At 45.3% G+C, this 21,147-nt stretch overlaps 1 protein-coding gene across 2 annotated transcripts in view; it reads left to right on the top strand.

Moving 5' to 3' along the window:
- LOC141271971 (uncharacterized) overlaps positions 1–16,700 on the top strand; it is a 352,339-nt gene extending 335,639 nt beyond the window's left edge. For both annotated transcript variants that reach the window (XM_073682225.1, XM_073682226.1), the window contains 6 exons: positions 10,859–11,008; positions 11,123–11,302; positions 11,386–11,509; positions 11,593–11,690; positions 12,068–12,149; positions 13,423–16,700. In XM_073682225.1, the coding sequence (XP_073538326.1) occupies positions 10,859–11,008; positions 11,123–11,302; positions 11,386–11,509; positions 11,593–11,690; positions 12,068–12,149; positions 13,423–15,179 (2,391 nt within the window). In that variant the 3' untranslated portion in view covers positions 15,180–16,700. The remainder of the gene's footprint in view (positions 1–10,858; positions 11,009–11,122; positions 11,303–11,385; positions 11,510–11,592; positions 11,691–12,067; positions 12,150–13,422) is intronic.
- The last annotated feature ends 4,447 nt before the right edge of the window (positions 16,701–21,147 follow it).

Below are 21,147 nucleotides of genomic sequence, written 5' to 3'. Positions count from 1 at the left end.
GTGTTTAGAGAGGTTCGGGCCTTCTTGGTTTTAGCAGGGTACTATCGGTGATTTGTACCTAAGTTTTCACAAGTAGTGAGTCCCCTGAATGAGCTTTTAAGAGGGACAGCACAGGGCCCCCAAAATCGCCCCATCCCATGGGGACTCCAGCAGCAAAAGGCATTTGAGGAGGTGAAGGCCGCCCTAACGAGTGCTCCGTTGTTGGCGCATGCCCGGTTTGATTCCCCTTTCCTGTTATACACCGATGGCAGTCTGCATGGGCTGGGGGCGGTACTAGCACAAGTGCAGGATGGTCAGGAGCGAGTAATCGCCTATGGCAGCAGGTCTTTAAGAGACACTGAACGCAACCCAGCTAACTACAGCTCATTTTTCCTAGAGCTACTGGCCCTGGTGTGGGCGATGACAGAACGCTTTGCCGAGTATTTAACAGGAGCTGAGGTGCTAGTCCTGGCTGATAATAACCCTCTGGCTCACCAAGAAAACGCAAAACTGGGAGCGTTGGAGCAGCGGTGGGTCGCTCGCCTTGCTAAGTTTAACTACCGAATTAAGTTTCGCTCTGGACGGGAAAACAGAAATGCGTATGCACTCTCAAGGGTGCCCCTTGGGTCCTCGGGGGAAAATGTCGATGACCAGCTTGAGGACACTGAAACCCCTGACTTGGGGCAGGTACCTATCTTCCGAAGTGTGGTACATTCAAGTGGGGTGGCGTCAGGGATGCCGTGTGTTCTGGGAAAAACACCCTCGGATTGGGCGAAAGACCAGAACGATTGCCCAGACATTGGACTAGTGCGCAATTAGGTACAAAAAGGGTTCTGGCCGCGTGCAGAGGACAAGGCCCAGCTGTCCGTGGAAGGAATGAACCTACTGCGACAGTGGGATAAGTTGTGTGTGGAACAGGGCCTCTTGTACCGTAAGGTGTACCTGCCATCTGAACTGCAGCACCGGTACCAGCTAGTAATCCCTATGGGGTGGTCGCTCGCAAGGTGCATGAGAAGGGGGCCCACTTTGGGAGTGAAAAGACACTCCAGTGGCTACAGTGAGTCCTCTATTGTCCTGAATTGGAGGGGATGGTGACAGAGGCGTGTCGGCAGTGTCGGGTCTGTGGGCTCAGTAAGAGCCCTGAGCAGCGGGCGCCCGCGCAATCTATTAAGACTTCCGCTCCCTTAGAGCTGCTCATGATTGACTATGTCTTGATAGGATACTCAACATATGGGTATTCCTATTGCTTGGTAATGACAGACCACTTCACCAAGTATGCTGTAGCAGTGCCGACAAGAGATCAGACGGCGGAGTCGGTGGCTGAGGCCGTGTGTCGACATTTCATCCAGGTGTTTGGGTGTTCGCAAAGAATACACTCGGATCAAGGGGCGTGTTTTCAGGGGGCATTGATGAAGGAGCTGTACCAGCTGTATGGTATCGCACCGTTGAGAACGACACCTTACCATCCTCAAGTTAACGTAGCTTGTGAGCGCTTTAATCGGACTCTGTTGCAGATGTTGAGGACGTTAGAGGGTAAACAGCTGATACGCTGGCCTGAGTATCTCCCCGAATTGATGTGGGTCTACAATAATAGAGTGCACAGCACTACTGGCTACTCACCACACATGTTGATGTTCGGGAGGCCAGGGAGGGACATTGAGGATTTGAGCATGCCAGGTCCCTCCTCCAATCCCCCTCGGAACACATCAGAATGGGTTCGAGAACACCGGCGGCGATTAAGGGTGGTGCATCAGGTGGTGGGTGATCGACTCAGTCAAGTGACCCATAGGGATGCGCGTCCCGTGCAAGCCGAGCCTTTCTCCCTGGGGGATAGAGTGTTGGTGAGAATCAAACGATGGTCCGGAAAACTGAGTGAACTATGGGAGGCGACTCTGTACCTGGTAAAAAAATGGATGAGCCCTGAGATTCCAGTCTACGAAGTCGAGCCGGTGGGGACAGGGGGACCAACCCGTAATCTTCATCGTAACATGCTTTCCTGTGGGGGTTGTTAACCCCTGGCCCTGGTGAAGCTATGTCCCTGCGGAAGAACGAGTGCTGAGCTGGGGAAAGCTGTGTGGCTCTTTGGAGTTTTGTGGAAGTCCATGCAGAGTGGACTAGAGACTTTTTGCTGAATGAGCCAAGTGTCGAGTGAGAGGGAAAGAGACTGAGGATATGGTTGTGACGCCTCTACTCAGAAAGCCCGTGTTTTACCCTGGGTGTTGGGGGACTCGGTGTCGGGCCCTGCGTTGAAGAGATGGGATGCAGCTGTGGCCCGGGCCCGATCTGTGCTCAGGGCCGTCACATTAGAAAGAGATGGTGTGGGCTATTCCGGGTTGAGTGGCTGATTAACGACTACGCCACCTGTGGTGTCTGGTGAAGGGCCACCAGCGCCCCTAGCAGTCCGCTGAGGCCCGGTGTCGTGGCGGCTAAAGTTATTACTGCTCCCCACAGGCGGAGCAAGGCCTCAGGGCAGGCAAACAGGAAGCAGGGGGGTAGCAGTAGCGCGGGGAGTACGGGCACCGCGTCGCGTGGTATGTCGCGTAATGAACAGTCCGGAGACCATAGGGGTGAACTTCCAAGGCTTTACTCACTCAGAGATGTTAGCGGGAAGGCGACTCCCTGCTCCTCGCGGAGTCCTGCGGCCACCAGGGACGGGGGTCCGACTACCTCCGAGGAAGTCCAGTGTTCGGTAGCGACCTTTCACCAGAGTGTTCCTGCACTACGGACTTCACCCTTTCCCGTCTGTGCGTGTGTGGATAGGCCGGGTCTCCCTCTGAGCTCCTCTCAGGTGTAGGGCTCGGGTGGCAATTCCTCTCCATCCGACGCCCGGCGGGATCCTCAGGGCCTAACCGGGCTTTCCCATCCTGGACATGGAGTATGAGGTCGGGTGTCGGGGGCCGGTACCCCTCTTGCAGCCGGAATCCCTCTGAATAGATCAGGTAGGCGAGGACAGGTGGCGTGCTCCGCTCCGTCTGCATCTGACGCGCCCCCTGGGCCTGTGCTGTGTAGGGGATACCCGGAGCCGGATCGCTGGGGGTTGTAGTCCCCCATGGCTGTGACCCGGTCCGTGCCCAGGGCGGTCAAACCAGTGGCAGTCTTAGGTAATAACAATGTCCGACTACGCCACCCGTGGATTGCGGTCAGTGGGGACCGCCGCTGCGCTGCAGACCGCTGAGGCTGATGTTGTTTGCGCAGCCGAATATGGGATAACTCCCCACGGGAGAAGTATTGCCTCAGGGCAGCTAGTGTGGAAGATGGGAGTGATGGTGTGAGCGTCCCAGTAGTAATGGTGCTGGTGCGGCGATGAAACACAGAGACGTGTGGTGCAGTTCAGGGTCTTTACTGATGGTATAACGCAGACCCTCCCGGGAGTACTGGTTAGCAGTAGGGGCCTGGTCAGTCTGTTAGCAAGTAGGATCTCCCCTGGCCAGGTGGAGTTGTAGGCCTCCCCGACTATCTGCACTCTTTCCTGGCTACCTTGCTCTATGCGGGTAGAAGTAGCCCACGTCCCTGAGTATACCGTGTGGTGCTCACCCGTATGGCCAGTGACTTGGGGCCTTCCATTAGCCTCCGCTTCACGATGGCGGTGCTGGTCCCTTGCTTGTGACCGTGCCTCCGGGCTTCTAAGGCCAGAGGACATGGAATCTCCTGCCGGTTGGATTCTGCTGCTGGACCTGGATGTCCCCACAGCCTCGGACTCCGTGTCCGGGTTTAGTGTCTTCAGCCAAGGCGAGCTTTCTAGCTTCCAGCCTCTGGCACTCGCTCCTGCTCCTACAGAGCTCCTGTTGTCACTTTCCCTGTGTCTGCTGTCCTCCAGACCTGACTGCGTCTCTGTCTGGGACTTCACTCACTAATCCCGCCCCAGACCCAGTTTATAAGGGCAGATTCCTCCCCTCCCAGGTCTGGGTGGGCCGTGTTGCATGTTTAGGGCTCCTGACCAGAGAAACCTCCCACTTGCTCTCAGACATAATATTTCTATTACTGTGGCAACCAGACCCCTGGGGTGCCACACATCCTCCCCGGGACCCATTTGCTAGGGAGCCACACTCTAAAGCTCCCGGGCCTTCTTGATCCTGGTCCTCGGCCGGGTTGAGACATTCCTTGTCTGCAACCTACCTCTCGTCCCACAGATCAGGGTACGAGGACTGTGTGCCATGCCGGGCAGGCCCACACAGGATCTGCGCTCCCGGAGGGAAGTCACATTACACAAAGTATTTTGACAGCACAGTGACAGCCGATAGACTAGCAAAGGCTAGACCAAAAAGAACCAGCAGAAGACCGAAAAAGACCAAGATCAAAGATGGCATTCTATTAAATATGAAATCTAAAGTGTCACTATCTAGTTGTTCCTCCACCCACACCCACTAACTGGTTCCTACCACTTTGTGTTCCCCAGTCTCCCTGTAACCAGGGGAGCAGCACTAGTGCATACTAGCTCCCTCTGGTGGAAATGTGGTGTTGGATGCAAAAGGTTAGGTCACTACCATCACACCGGCCTTACCTCAGAGGAGGAACACCACACTCCATAGCAGAAGTGCAGCATCCCTGTGGCGGGTCGAACCATCAGGGGCGCCACATTCCCCCCTGGTAAAACACAGCACGTCCGCGGGCTGCAAAGGAAGTAACACCTAGGAAATTTTCTTTTTATAATAACAAAACTATCATCCCTTTATGGGAGGCCCATCTCTTAAATGTTGCATAACAAGGTATAAAAGTGTAGAAGTGCAAAAGTACAAAATTATAAAAGACTTTTGACAATGGCAGCAGACTGGTTAAAAGTGGCGACGGTCAGTTCAGTAGCAAGAGGGACCTGCATTAAACCCTCTACGTGGGCCCTGGGGTGGCTGTCGGGCCCTGCGTTGAAGAGATGGGATGCAGCCGTGGCCCGGGCCCGATCCGTGCTCAGGGCCGTCACATTAGAAAGAGATGGTGTGGGCTATTCCGGGTTGAGTGGCTGATTAACGACTACGCCACCTGTGGTGTCTGGTGAAGGGCCACCAGCGCCGCTAGCAGTTCGCTGAGGCCCGGTGTCGTGGCGGCAAAAGTTATTACTGCTCCCCACAGGCGGAGCAAGGCCTCAGGGCAGGCAAACAGGAAGCAGGGGGGTAGCAGTAGCGCAGGGAGTACGGGCGTCGCGTGGTATGGCGCGTAATGAACAGTCCGGAGGCCATAGGGGTGAACTTCCAAGGCTTTACTCACTCAGAGATGTTAGCGGGAAGGCGACTCCCTGCTCCTCGCGGAGTCCTGCGGCCACCAGGGACGGGGGTCCGACTACCTCCGAGGAAGTCCAGTGTTCGGTAGCGACCTTTCACCAGAGTGTTCCTGCACTACGGACTTCACCCTTTCCCGTCTGTGCGTGTGTGGATAGGCCGGGTCTCCCTCTGAGCTCCTCTCAGGTGTAGGGCTCGGGTGGCAATTCCTCTCCATCCGACGCCCGGCGGGATCCTCAGGGCCTAACCGGGCTTTCCCGTCCTGGACGTAGAGTACGAGGTCGGGTGTTGGGGGCCGGTACCCCTCTTGCAGCCGGAATCCCTCTGAATAGATCAGGTAGGCGAGGACAGGTGGCGTGCTCCGCTCCGTCTGAATCCTCCCCGGGACCCATTTGCAAGGGAGCCACACTCTAAAGCTCCCGGGCCTTCTTGATTCTTGTCCTCGGCCGGGTTGAGACATTCCTTGTCTGCAACCTACCTCTCGTCCCAAAGATCAGGGTACGAGGGCTGTGTCCCATGCCGGTGCAGGCCCACACAGGATCTGCGCTCCCGGAGGGAAGTCACATTACACAAAGTATTTTGACAGCACAGTGACAGCCGACAGACTAGCAAAGGCTAGACCAAAAGGAACCAGCAGAAGACCGAAAAAGACCAAGATCAAAGATGGCATTCTATTAAATATGAAATCTAAAGTGTCACTATCTAGTTGTTCCTCCACCCACACCCACTAACTGGTTCCTACCACTTTGTGTTCCCCAGTCTCCCTGTAACCAGGGGAGCAGCACTAGTGCATACTAGCTCCCTCTGGTGGAAATGTGGTGTTGGATGCAAAAGGTTAGGTCACTACCATCATACCGGCCTTACCTCAGAGGAGGAACACCACACTCCATAGCAGAAGTGCAGCATCCCTGTGGCGAGTCGAACCCTCTGGGGCGCCACATCATCTCTGTGACAGAGCGCGTGGTCGGTGGTCTGGCAAACAGTGAGTGACTGCGAGAGGAGAGACGGGGTCCGGTGCCATTCACATTGAGAGGATACTGACAAGCCTGGTGAAGAGTTCTTCCCAGACCTTAACCTGAGGCTACAGGAGTAAAGTCCCCAGCGTGTGGGCTCGGCATCGGCCGACAAGACAAGGAACCTTTGCTGTTTTTGTGAACGTTGCTTTTTATTTGGTGCCAAAGTTTTCCAGAACTAGTTGCAGCCACCGCGATTCACAGGCCAGTGATAGACCACATCTGAGGTTAACGGTACCGTAACTGTAAGATACCCGGGTATCCCTATACTAGGGGTATAAGAGCAATTCGTATAGTTTCATTCGTTGTTATTGTTAATAGTGGTAGGATTGTACAGTCATGGCCAAAAGTTTTGAGAATGACACCAAAATTATATTTTCACATGATCTGCTGGCCTCTGGTTTTTATTAGTGTTTGTCTGATGTTTATATCACATACAGAAATTTAATTGCAATCATCTTATGAGTACCAATAGGTTATATTGACAGTTAGAATGAGTTAATGCAGCAAGTCAATATTTGCAGTGTTGCACCTTCTTCTTCAAGACATCTGTAATTCTCCCTGGCATGCTCTCAATCAACTTTTGGACCAAATCCTGACTGATAGCCGTCCATTCTTGCATAATCAATGCTTGCATTTTGCCAGAATTTGTTGGTTTTTGTTTGTCCACCCGTCTCTTGATGATTGACCACAAGTTCTCAATGGGATTAAGATCTGGGGAGTTTCCAGGCCATGGACCCAAAATCTCTATGTTTTGTTCCATGAGGCATTTTGTTATCACCTTTGCTTTATGGCAAGGTGCTCCATCATGCTGGAAAAGGCATTTTTGGGCGCCAAACTGCTCTTGGACGGTTGGGAGAAGTTGCTCTTGGAGGACATTCTGGTACCATTCTTTATTCATGGCTGTGTTTTTAGGCAAGACTGTGAGTGAGCCGATTCCCTTGGCTGAGAAGCAACCCCACACATGAATGGTTTCAGGATGCTTTACAGTTGGCATGAGACAAGACTAGTGGTGGCGCTCACCTCTTCTTCTCCGAATAAGCTGTTTTCCAGATGTCCCAAACAATCGAAAAGGGGATTCATCAGAGAAAATGACTTTGCCCCAGTCCTCAGCAGTCCACTCCCTATACCTTTTGCAGAATATCAGTCGGTCCCTGATGTTTTTTCTGGAGAGAAGTGGCTTCTTTGCTGCCCTCCTTGAAACCAGCCCTTGCTCAAAGAGTCTCCGCCTCACAGTGCGTGCAGAAGCACTCACACCAGCCTGCTGCCAATCCTGAGCAAGCTCGGCACTGCTGGTAGTCCGATCCCGCAGCTGAAACAGTTTTAAGATACGGTCCTTGCGCTTGCTGGTCTTTCTTGGGCGCCCTGGAGCCTTTTTGACAACAATGGAAACTCTCTCCTTGAAGTTCTTGATGATGCGATAGATTGTTGACTGAGGTGCAATCTTTGTAGCTGCGATACTCTTCCCTGTTAGGCCATTTTTCTGCAGTGCAATGATGGCTGCACGTGTTTCTTTAGAGATAACCATGGTTAACTGAAGAGAAACAATGATACCAAGAACCAGCCTCCTTTTAAAGTGTCCAGTGATGTCATTCTTACTTAATCATGACTGATTGATCGCCAGCCCTGTCCTCATCAACACCCACACCTGTGTTAATGGATCAATCACTAAAACGATGTTAGCTGCTCCTTTTAAGGCAGGACTGCAATGATGTTGAAATGTGTTTTGGGGGTTAAAGTTCATTTTCTGGGCAAATATTGACTTTGCAAGTACAGTAATTGCTGTTAAGCTGATCACTCTTTGACATTCAGGAGTATATGCAAATTGCCATTACAAAAAAAGAAGCAGTAAACTTTGGAAAAATTACTATTTGTCTCATTCTCAATACTTTTGGCCATGACTGTACTCAGTATGCCATCTCAGGGGTCCCTATAGAACACCCTCACTAGATTGACACAGTGTTTAGGTAAAATTGTTCCGGATCACTAGAATAATTCATATAAACTGGAAACCTTGAGATTGGCACATTGATTTCAGCTTTTGCTGATTGTGTGTAGTTAGTAGAGACAGTGCCCCAGGTAGAACCTGAGACTGATTCATGCAATACTGAATTTTAGTTTAATCCCTGTTTTAGTAAAGAAAGTGTTGTTTATTTCTGTCTCTGTCTCAGTTTGTGACACACTGGATCTCTCTCGGACCTCCGGTCATTATAATGTGATCGCGGGTCGCCGATCGGTTGGTATGACACTCGGGAGTCTGTTGAAGACCTCCATGCTTGTCATTACGGAGTTCCCATGAAAGTCAAATATGTCTTTATTGTAATCTCTGCAGATGAGCTGTGGCTGGGAGAAGTTGTCATGTTGATCTGGGTCAGATGGAAAATACAGGAAAAGTGAATAACTCCATAAGAAAGAACTTCAGCAGCAAGTCACTATCTGTAACTGTACTGTAACTTCCAACATATTCTACAGGACTGTTATCTAGCACAATATGGTCACCATATATTGGTCCTTGTGTAGAGATTTATTTGCACTAACAGCATGGTCATCTGCTGAGGATCACCTATACCCATAATTAAGGTGCGCCACCATAGTTGTAATTAGGGTTACGTGGTTAGCGACCCACTCAGATGTTTTGCCTTCCCCTGAGCTGAACCCTTTGTTGCACTCTGATTGGTGAACCTTTGACCATCCTTAGAGACTCTGCCTCTCTAGCCTGCTCTATTTATACACTGTTTGTCACCTGCTGTTACACCATACTCCATCTTGAAGTAATTACACATATACAACTGTAGAAAAAAAATGAAGATGTCGTCCTCATTATGTAGTGGTTATTTGTGACCCTGGTATCTGCACGCTTGGTGATTCTGATCTCAGTGTAGGTGACTGTCAAAAGTGTGGTTATGAGTTATACAGATTCAAGACTGGGGGCACTCCATCACTGCCTGTAGTCCATGCTGTGAACAGTTAATTGAAACAGGTTATCTGATGAAGAGCAGACATGGAGTATGAATATATAGTAATTAACAGATTGCTGTCAATGTTGGATAAGCATTTGTGCCAGCAGATGTGTCCCTGCATGCCTCCACTGGCACAAAGGTGTTAAATGCAGGGGCATTAATGCTTTCCCCTTGTGAGTCGTTCTGTCTGTACTGCATAGCTGAGACAAAGTAAAACAATATTTTAAGTTTTTTTCTATTATAAGGCTGAGTTCACACGATGCGTTTTTCATGCGTTTCCGCGGCGTTTTTGCAGTTGCGTAAACGCCGCGGAAACGCATGAAAAACGCATGGTAGAAGGGCAGCAATGTTCCCCAATGGAAATCCGCATGTGCTGTGCCCATGATGCGGATTTTTCCGGAGCGTAAACGCTGCGGTCAAAAATCCGCAGCATGTCAATTAATTTTGCGGAAACGCTGCTCTTTTGCCGCCATTGACTTGCATTAGACCGCATGGAATCCGCATCACTGTATATGTTGATGCGCTTTTCATGCGGTCTAATGTGCGGATGGTACCCGGGTGTGGATGAGAGGACTCTCATCCAGACCCAGGTACCATTAAAAAAAAAAGAATAAAATAAAAAATACATATATTCTCACCTTCTGACGGCCCGCGCTGCGTCCTGCCGGCTTCCCGCGCACTTCGCGGTTGAATGAAGGACCTTCGCTGACGTCAGAGTCATGTGACGGGTCACGTGACGCCGACGTCGGAAGGTCCTACAGTCTTCACTGCCGGCAGCCGGGACCGATGAAGCAGGACACCGGGGGCCATCAGAGGGTAAAGTATAGATTTATTTTTTATTTTTTGACATCACACACTATATAAATCCATGCCGGTTGCATGGATTTATATAGTGTGAAGTTGACAAGCACTTTCCAAGTGATGCTAAAATCGCTTGGGAAGCGCTTGTCAACCCGCATGCGGAAATGAAAGTGAAGACCGCTTCATTTCCGCATGTCCCTGGCAGGAAACCGCATGTACAATCCGCATGTACAATCCGCATGCGTTTTTTCCTGCCAGAGAGATGCAGAAACGCTCAGGAAAAAATCCTGAGCATTTCTGCATCGTGTGCACATACCCTAATTCTAGTTTTTCAGTATCCATGGTTGTATCGATGATCGGGGAGCATATTCACACCTCTGGGTAAAATTGCAAACGTTTTGGTAGCTGGCAACCCACAGTCACAGTCGAGTCACGTGTGTCGCGAGCGAATGGTGTTCGTGACAAATTTGTGACAGCAGTAGTGGTGTTTGTGACAGTGACTGAGACATGAATGAAGTTTATGAAAGGTGAATCTATAAGCAACATATTCAGCTGCCGACTCCGATGAAGATACTGTTGTGTGGGGTGATAACTGAGTAGACTTTGTAAGTAGATGTAAAAAACCTCTCAGAAAGCTGTAAAAAAATAAAAATAGTTATATTCATTACTCACATTGAAGAACCCATTGACTATTTCAGTGCTACCTAGGTCCTTTGTCAGTCACTGTAAATCCTAATCTAATATATAATCCCTATAGCCAATTAGGGCCTAGATAGTGCCAGTCCTTATGAGAAAAGAGAATGCTCCTTCATGCTTCTCCTTATTATCTCCAGTAAATGTCATGTTTAAATGGGATCTTTATGAGTTTACATCGGCTTATCTTTACCTCATTCAGGTCCCTACAATATCAGATCCTCTCAGTGGAGATCTTCTGTATAAGAGAATTTTCATGATTGATCGGTCAAGGATGGATAGGGACAGGGACAAGATGGCGGAGAGGATATTAGACCTCACCCTAGAGATCCTCTTCCGGCTTACTGGAGAGGTGAGAGATTCTGATGACGCACATTCTCATCTATGAGAAAACAAGTTGGTCAGAATTGGAGAGGTGAGGACATTGTCTGTAGTGAAATGTATTAATGTTTCTCTCCATAACCAGGATTACACAGTAGAGAAAAAAACCTCTAGGGAGCATTTTCAGGCCCCTGTGTCTGAGGGATGGGAAAGACCCCTGAGATCAATCTCGGGGCCTCCACATCATTCCCTGACACATGAGGACATCAATGAGCAGAAGATCCTAGAACTCGCCTACAAGATGATTGAGCTGCTGACTGGAGAGGTGACATTGCTGGGAATGCTGGGACATTATACAGTAATGCTATGAAGGGATCGGGGGAATGACGGTATCATTGTATGTGTCAGGTTCCTATAAGGTGTCAGGATGTCACCGTCTATTTCTCCATGGAGGAGTGGGAGTATTTAGAAGGACACAAAGATCTGTACAAGGACGTCATGATGGAGGTTCCCCAGCCCCTCATATCACCAGGTAATAGACAGGACTAAATACACACGGCCAATAATTATCTGTATATACAAAATGAATTCAATCTCTATATGTGTTTCTTACAGTTCTAGCCAGTAAGAGGACAACACCAGAGAGATGTCCCCGTCCTCTTCTTCCAGAGGTCTGTAAACAAGAAAATACCAAAGTTCCTCTGGATCATCAGGTAGATGGAGAGAAGGTGTCATGAAATTTCTCCAATGATTTGTAGAAGGCTGTGAAGATCTAGTGTTCAGCCTTGTGTTATCCACCAGAATTATACACTTAATGGTCAATTTATTAGTGACATTGGCCCTTTTATGATTGGAGCTTCTCTATACGAAAAGGAGATGTTTTATACCTGGTGGAGCTGAAAGGATAAAGCTGATTATAGACATTAGATGTCTGGATCTTCTCACAATATTCTGGTTATGAAGACTGCTGGTTAGAGGTAGGAAGTTGGATTTATACAGGAGACCTGCATCTATTTTATTTTCCCTGTTCTTCACAATCCTTTCACCAAACGTCTCTATCTGTCTGTGAATTTTGCAATTTTTGTTTTAGGGTAAAGATATTAATACTACAGAGACATATGTGAGGGGTGATGAGCCCTGTACAGAGGAGATTCCTACAGATAACCGCACAGGTGAGTAGTAGCCACCAAACACAGAGAAGTCACAGATTTTACTCATTCAATGGCTTGTAGAATCATATGCTTTTCTTTTAGGGCATTTTCACACAGGGTTTTTAATAGGAGTTACACACTATTTTACACAGACGTCTCTCCTCCGCAGCCATAGCATGCTTTTAGGCTGTTACAAAATATATACTTCTGTATATAATTTGTTTGCAAGCATAATATACTGATCCATACAGATTTATCTCTACATACCAGTATATTATAAGAGTTGAAAAGTTATTGGCAGAGATTTTTTTCCCATAAAGTTACTATAGAAAATAAAGGTGCAAAACAATTACATGGTCACAAAATATGTCCATGTTTACTGTAGTTATAACAAACTGTTCAATACAGTTAACATATTATTTTTTTGCATCTGTAATTGGTGTTGAATAAAACTGGTACAATTGTTTTTTTCCATGTAGGTTTTTATAATGGTAAAAAAAAAAACTAACAAAAAAATGTACCATGCAGAACTTTTTTTTTCAGTTTTAAGAAAGAAAGGAAGCAAAATAGATCTTAGACCACCCCCATAATGATCAGCGAGGCCACTCTTGGTTCCATTTGCATCAGTTGTGCAGCAGATCAGTTTTGAGCATGAATTCTGTTTCTAAAATGGAATAGATGCATAAAATTCTAGAACACAAGTGTGAACACAGCTTACGACTGACCAGCAAAAGGAAAGTAGACATGATCAGATTTACAGATCAAGCTAACCCATTTTTATCAATGGGTGTCTGAATAAAAAATGGATAACACTCCCATGCCATCTATGTATCATCTAAACGCTGTCCATTTTTCACTCAGCAGTTGACATGAGAAGGTTCAAAAAGCCTTTATATTTTTTTAACAAGAAAAAGACAAAAAAACAGATTATAACTAGATTGTAAAAACTGACACATGGACTAAAAATGGATCTGACTTCCTGAAAAAAGTAATTTTTTTCACATATGACTAAAAAAGTATGTTTGATTGAGGCCTAAAGCATCATTTATGAAACTCCACTGAACATCTAAGTGGAATACATTGGTGAGGAGCTAACTGAAATATGAACCTATTGAGAAGACAACTTCAACAGTAGAAAATTGAAAGAAAACTATTTTTGGGCTACAGTTTTAGTCAGTTGGTAATTGTATTGCATTACAATTTGCAAGGAAAAGTTTTAAAATATATAATATAAATTATATAATTTTAAGGCATGCTTAATGAAATATAGTAAAATTAGTTTTATTCTTGGCAGATGACTGTACCAGGAGCTCAGAGGGAAATCTGATATTTTCATACTTTACAGCTGATGATCATGTGATTCCATCAGATACATGTGAAAAACATGTCGTTATCCTAGATACACATCCAGCTCTTCACAGCAAAGATCTGTCATCTGATCCTATTGAAGGGGTCCTTTCTTCTGCTTCATCAAAGACCATCATACAAAAGAATAGTCAAAAAAAAGCTGTTAAACAAAAAATAGCACACATAGAGGAGAAGCCGTTTTCATGCTCAGAAGGTTGGAAATGTTTTACAGAGAAATCACGTCTTGTTACACAGAGAAGTGACAAACAGGAAAAGCCATTTTCATGTTCAGAATGTGGGAAATATTTTAATCAGAAAACAAATCTTACTAGACATTGGAAAATTCACACAGGGGAGAAACCCCATTCTTGTTCAGAATGTGGGAAATGTTTTAGTCAAAAAACAAATTTTGTTACACATCAGAGAATTCACACAAGGAATAAGCCATTTTCATGTTCAGAATGTGGGAAATGTTTTAATAGGAAAGCAAGTCTTGTTGCACATCAGAGAATTCACACAGGGGAGAAGCCATTTTCATGTTCAGAATGTGGGAAATGTTTTAATCGTAATGCAAGTCTTGTTACTCATCAGCGAATTCACACAGGGGAGAAACCATTTTCATGTTCAGAATGTGGGAAGTGCTTTAATAGGAAAGAAAGTCTTGTTGCACATCAGAGAATTCACACAGGGGAGAAGCCATTTTCATGTTCAGAATGTGGGAAATGTTACGGCGATAAATCTAAACTTCTTAGACATCAGAAAATTCACACTGGGGAGAAGCCATTTTCATGTTCAGAATGTGGGAAATGCTTTAATAGGAAAACAAGTCTTGTTGCACATCAGAGAATTCACACAGGGGAGAAACCATTTTCATGTTCAGAATGTGGGAAATGTTATGGCGATAAATATCAACTTGATAGACATCAGAGAATTCACACAGGGGAAAAGCCATTTTCTTGCTCAGAATGTGGGAGACAATATAGTGAGAAATCCCGACTAGTTAAGCATCAGAGATTTCACAGAGGAGAAAAGCCATTTTTATGTTCAGAATGTGGGAAATGTTTTAATAAAAAAAACAGTCTTGTTAACCATCAGGGAATTCATACAGGGGAAAAAACATTTTCATGTTCAGAATGTGGGAAATGTTTTCATTGTAATGCAAATCTTGCTAAACATCAGAGAATTCACACTGGGGAGAAGCCATTTTCATGTTCGGAATGTGGGAAATGTTTTAATAGGAAAGCAGGTTTTGTTGCACATCAGAGAATCCACACAGGGGAGAAGCCATTTTCATGTTCAGAATGTGGGAAATGTTACAGCGAGAAATCCAAACTTGTTAGACATAAGAAAATTCACACAGGGGAAAAGCTATATTCATGTTTGCAATGTGGGAAATGTTTTAATTGTAAAACAAATTTTGTTATACATCAGAGAATTCACACAGGCGAGAAGCCATTTTCATGTTCAGAATGTGGGAAATGTTTTAACCAAAAAACAAGTCTTGTTAATCATCAGGGAATTCATACAGGGATAAGGCCATTTTCATGTTCAGAATGTGGGAAGTGTTTTCATTGTAATGCAAATCTTGTTAAACATCAGAGAATTCACACAGGGGAGAAGCCATTTTCATGTTCAGAATGTGGAAAATGTTTTAGTTGGAAAGCAAGTCTTGTTAAACATCTGACAATTCACAAAGGGGAGTAGTCATTTTCATGTTTAGAATGTGGGAAATTTTTTAATTGGCAAACAAATCTAGCTTCACATCAGAGAATTCACACAAGGAAGAAGCCATATTCATGTTCAGATTGTGGGATATTTTTTAAACAGAAATCAGTTTAAAGTCACGGCCCCATTGTCAGTATATGGTCAGTAAACCAGGAGTGGGTGGTAAATGCAGAATTGGTGACTTGTTTCTAATATACCTTTTCTCTGATTGTTCCTCACCTGGTTTTGGCTTGCACTCCTGAGAAAAAATACTTACAGAATACTGACCAAATACTGATAGTGGGGCCGTGGCCTTAGTTGCACATCAGAGAACTCACACAGGGGAGAAACCATTTCCATGTTCAGAGTGTGGGAAATATTTTACTGTTAAAACAGGCCTTTTTAGACACTAAAAAAGTCACACAGTAGAGAACCCATTTTCATGTTTAGAGTGAAAAATGTTTTATTGAGAAGTCACATCTTGCTATACATCAGAAAACTTATACAGGGAAAAAAACCTATTCGTATTCCGAAAACAAATCTTGTTAGATATCAGAATACTCAAGAAGATACTTTGTACAAGAATAAATTCAAGTTGCATTCTAGTTATATTCTAGTAAAGTCACATCTCTAAAAAACGGAAATACAATTTATGACACTAAATGCTATTAGGAAATGTATACAATTATCAAAGATTATTTGTTAAAATACACATGCAATTTATCAGCCGGGGTTCTGGCGCACAGGTGCAATCATGGAAAACATACCTCCAATCTTTTAACCCCTTCCCGACCTTGGAAGTACCTGGTACATCATGGAAGGGAATGACTTCCCAACCATGGACGTACGGAGTACATCCTGGCGATTGTGCAGCTAACATCATAGCTGATACCTGGCTCTCACTGCCAGGAGAGGTGCCCGCACCGCTCCTGGCAGTTTAACTCTCTAAATGCTGCAATCGATATCCCCTCTGATCGTCTCCCTCGCAACATCATTGTGAGGGCCCGATTCTTGCCATGGTGACTAGAGGTTGTCATGATGACATCCGCGTCACCAGGCACTGAGCATGGTCTAAGGGGATTGTGTCAGTGAAGAACTGACAGTTATAAAGCATAGCGATCAGAGTGGTAAAAGTGAGAGTCCCATAGAGGGACTAAGCAATAAAGAAAAAATAAAGTAAAAAAAAAATTGACAAAGTATTTGTAAAAAAAAATAAATCACAAAATAAAGAAAAAAAATATTAAAAATATATTGTATTCATAAATTAGTATTTTTGTGTAAAACAAAAAAAAAAGTACACGTTTGGTGTACCATAAAACTGTCACACTAGTTAAACCCTTCAGTGAACACCGGAGCTTTTTCATCATACCGCCGAACAACCAGTGGAACAAAACACGATCAAAAAGACGAATGGAAATAAAAATGGTATCGCCGAAAATAACACATTGTCCTGCAAAAAACAAGCCGTCATATAGCTCCATCAATGGAAGAAATAAATAAGTTATAGTTCTCAGAATAAAGCGATGCAAAAATAATGTTTTTTTCTATAAAATCTTTTACACAATAAACTCTCTAAAACATAAAACAATTCTATAAATGTGGTATTGCTGTAATCATACTGAAGAATAAAGTTGCTTTATCAATTTTACCATACCTGAAACCAGGGGCGTACATAGGAATCATGGGGCCCCGTAGCAGAAGTTCTATTTGGGCCCCCTCCCCCCATCCAAAAAAAAAGTAAATAATTGTCGGGGTCACAGAAGATCTCACAACTTTCCAGCCTTTACATAGTAATTTTTCTCCTGCTGAAGTCATAGATTCCTTTTTCATTGCCCCATAAAGTGTGATGCCAACAAAAGTGTCCCCAAACACATTATGATACCCCCATGGTGAATTCCTCCACATGCGCAGTATAATGACCCTATTGTACCCCACCTCAACTCCCAAAGCAAAGTATGGTGACCCCAACACAGTATGATCCCCCAACTGTGACCCCCACACAGCCCTCCATGCAGTATAATGGGCCTATATCTATATATATATAATCGTCTTATCCCATCTGCCTGTCTGTCTGTCTTTCTGTCTGTCCTGGAAATCCCGCGTCGTTCATTGGTCCGGCAGCGGCCAATCAGCGCCGTGGGATTTCTGAAAAAAGATGGCGGCAGTTAGCGGCTCATCTGGCGGACGGAGGACAACGGCGATGCAGCGGGGAGATGAGCGGCGCCAGCAGCACAACTACGCCGACCGGCGCCGCTGACCTCCATGCGGCTAACGTCGGAAGATCAGCGGCTTGGCCCGCTGATCTCCCGACAGCAAGTGTGAACGGAGAACCGGGCAGCGCCTCTCCCCGGTCCTCGCTAATACGGAGCCGCACAAGCAGCGCCGCTCCCGGGCCCACATTAATACGACGCTGATTGGTCGCGGTGGCCGGCCGCGACCAATCAGCGAGATGGGCGGCAAATTTAAACGCCGCTCTGCTGATTGGTAGCGGCCGGCCACCGCGACCAATCAGCGAGATGGGCGACAAATTTAAACGCCGCTCAGCTGATTGGTCGCGGTGGCCGGCCGACCGCGACCAATCAGCGAGATGGGCGGCAAATATAAACGCCGCTCTGCTGATTGGTCGCGGTGGCCGGCCGCAACCAATCAGCGAGATTGGCGGCAAATTTAAACGCCGCTCTGCTGATTGGTCGCAGCCGGCCACCGCGACCAATCAGCGAGATGGCCGGCAAATTTAAACACCGCTCTGCTGATTGGTCGCGGTAGCCGGCCGCAACCAATCAGCGAGATGGGCGGCAAATTTAAACACCGCTCTGCTGATTGGTCGCGGCCGGCTACCGCGACCTATCAGCGAGATGGTCGGCAAATTTAAACGCCGCTCTGCTGATTAATCGCGGCCGGCCACCGCGACCAATGAGCGAGATGGGCGGCAAATTTAAACGCCGCTGTGCTGATCGGTCGCGGTGGCCGGCTGCGACCAATCAGCGAGATGGACGGCAAATTTAAACGCCGCTCTGCTGATTGGTCGCGGCCGGCCACCGCGATCAATCAGCGATATCGGCGGCAAATTTAAACTGACCCCGGACATTCCTGTATATATATATATATATATATATATATATATATATATATATATACAGTACAGACCAAAAGTTTGGACACACCTCATTTAAAGATTTTTCTGTATTTTCATGACTATGAAAATTGTACATTCACACTGAAGGCATCAAAACTATGAATTAACTCTTGTGGAATTACATACTTAACAAAAAAGTGTGAAACAACTGAAAATATGTGTTATATTCTAGGTTCTTCAAAGTAGCCACCTTTTGCTTTGCACACTCTTGCCATTCTCTTGATGAGCTTCAAGAAGTAGTCACCGGAAATGGTCTTCCAGCAATCTTGAAGGAGTTCCCAGAGATGCTTGGCACTTGTTGGCCCTTTTGCCTTCACTCTGCGGTCCAGCTCACCCCAAACCATCTCGATTGGGTTCAGGTCTGGTGACTGTGGAGGCCAGGTCATCTGGCGTAGCACCCCATCACTCTCCTTCTTGGTCAAATAGCCCTTACACAGCCTGGAGGTGTGTTTGGGGTCATTGTCCTGTTGAAAAATAAATGATGGTCCAACTAAACGCAAACCGGATGGAATAGCATGCCGCTGCAAGATGCTGTGGTAGCCATGCTGGTTCAGTATGCCTTCAATTTTGAATAAATCCCCAACAGTGTCACCAGCAAAGCACCCCCACACCATCACACCTCCTCCTCCATGCTTCACGGTGGGAACCAGGCATGTAGAGTCCATCTGTTCATCTTTTCTGCGCTGCACAAAGACATGGTGGTTGGAACCAAAGATCTCAAATTTGGACTCATCAGACCAAAGCACAGATTTCCACTGGTCTAATGTCCATTCCTTGTGATCTTTAGCTCAAACAAGTCTCTTCTGCTTGTTGCCTGTCCTTAGCAATGGTTTTCTAGCAGCTATTTTACCATGAAGGCCTGCTGCACAAAGTCTCCTCTTAACAGTTGTTGTAGAGATGTGTCTGCTGCTAGAACTCTGTGTGGCATTGACCTGGTCTCTAATCTGAGCTGCTGTTAACCTGCGATTTCTGAGGCTGGTGACTCGGATAAACTTATCCTCAGAAGAAGAGGTGGCTCTTGGTTTTCCTTTCCTGAAGCGGTCCTCATGTGAGCCAGTTTCTTTGTAGTGATTGATGGTTTTTGCAACTGCACTTGGGGACACTTTCAAAGTTTTCCCAATTTTTCGCACTGACTGACCTTCATTTCTTAAAGTAATGATGGCCACTCGTTTTTCTGTACTTAGAATTTGTATTATGGCAAGTAAAAAGCAGCTAACAGTCTATTCAGTAGGACTATCAGCTGTGTATCCACCTGACTTCTGCACAACACAACTGATGGTCCCAACCCCATTTATAAGGCAAGAAATCCCACTTATTAAACCTGACAGGGCACACCTGTGAAGTGAAAACCATTTACGGTGACTACCTCTTGAAGCTCATCAAGAGAATGCCAAGAGTGTGCAAAGCAGTCATCAAAGCAAAAGGTGGCTACTTTGAAGAACCTAGAATATAACACATATTTTCAGTTGTTTCACACTTTTTTGCTAAGTATATAATTCCACATGTGTTAATTCATAGTTTTGATGCCTTCAGTGTGAATGTACAATTTTCATAGTCATGAAAATACAGAAAAATCTTTAAATGAGAAGGTGTGTCCAAACTTTTGGTCTGTACTGTATATATATATATATATATATATATATATATATATATATATATATATATTTATTAGCAGCAGTGTTCTCCAGTGACCCCGGACATTACTGTATATATATATATATATATATATATATATATATATATATATATATATATATATATATATATATATATTACCAGCAGTGTTCTCCAGTGACCACGGACATTCCTGTATATATATATATTAGCAGCAGTGTTCTCCAGTGACCCCGGACATTCCTGTATATATATATATATTAGCAGCAGTGTTCTCCAGTGACCCCAGACATTCCTGTATATATATATATATATTAGCAGCAGTGTTCTCCAGCGACCCCGGACATTCCTGTATATATATATATTAGCAGCAGTGTTCTCCAGTGACCCCGGACATTCCTGTATATATATATATACATTACCAGCAGAGTTCTCCAGCGACCCCGGACATTCCTGTATATATATATATATATATATATATATATATATATATATATATATATATATATATATATATATATTACCAGCAGTGTTCTCCAGTGACCCCGGACATTTCTGTGTATATATATATATTACCAGCAGTGTTCTCCAGTGACCCCGGACATTCCTGTATATATATATATATATATATATATATATATATATATATATATATATATATATACATATATTACCAGCAGTGTTCTCCAGTGACCCCGGACATTCCTGTATATATATATATATTACCAGCAGTGTTCTCCAGTGACCCCGGACATTCCTGTATATATATATATTACCAGCAGTGTTCTCCAGTGACCCCGGACATTCCTGTATATATATATATATATATTACCAGCAGTGTTCTCCAGTGACCCCGGACATTCCTGTGTATATATATATATATATATATATATATATATATATATATATATATATATATATATATATATATATACATATATTACCAGCAGTGCTCTCCAGTGACCCCGGACATTCCTGTATATATATATATTACCAGCAGTGTTCTCCAGTGACCACGGACATTCCTGTATATATATATATTACCAGCAGTGTTCTCCAGTGACCCCGGACATTCCTGTATATATATAGGTATTAGCAGCAGTGTTCTCCAGTGACCCCGGACATTCCTGTATATATATATATATTACCAGCAGTGTTCTCCAGTGACCCCGGACATTCTTGTGTATATATATATATATATTACCAGCAGTGTTCTCC

This window comes from Phyllobates terribilis, unplaced genomic scaffold (genome assembly GCF_046119375.1).
Source record: "Phyllobates terribilis strain yellow unplaced genomic scaffold, ASM4611937v1 Scaffold_5__5_contigs__length_657084704, whole genome shotgun sequence".
In the NCBI taxonomy this organism is placed as follows: Eukaryota; Metazoa; Chordata; class Amphibia; order Anura; family Dendrobatidae; genus Phyllobates; species Phyllobates terribilis.
The sequence above is the reverse complement of the archived record's forward strand: the minus strand, read 5'-3'. Positions and strand labels throughout refer to the sequence as shown.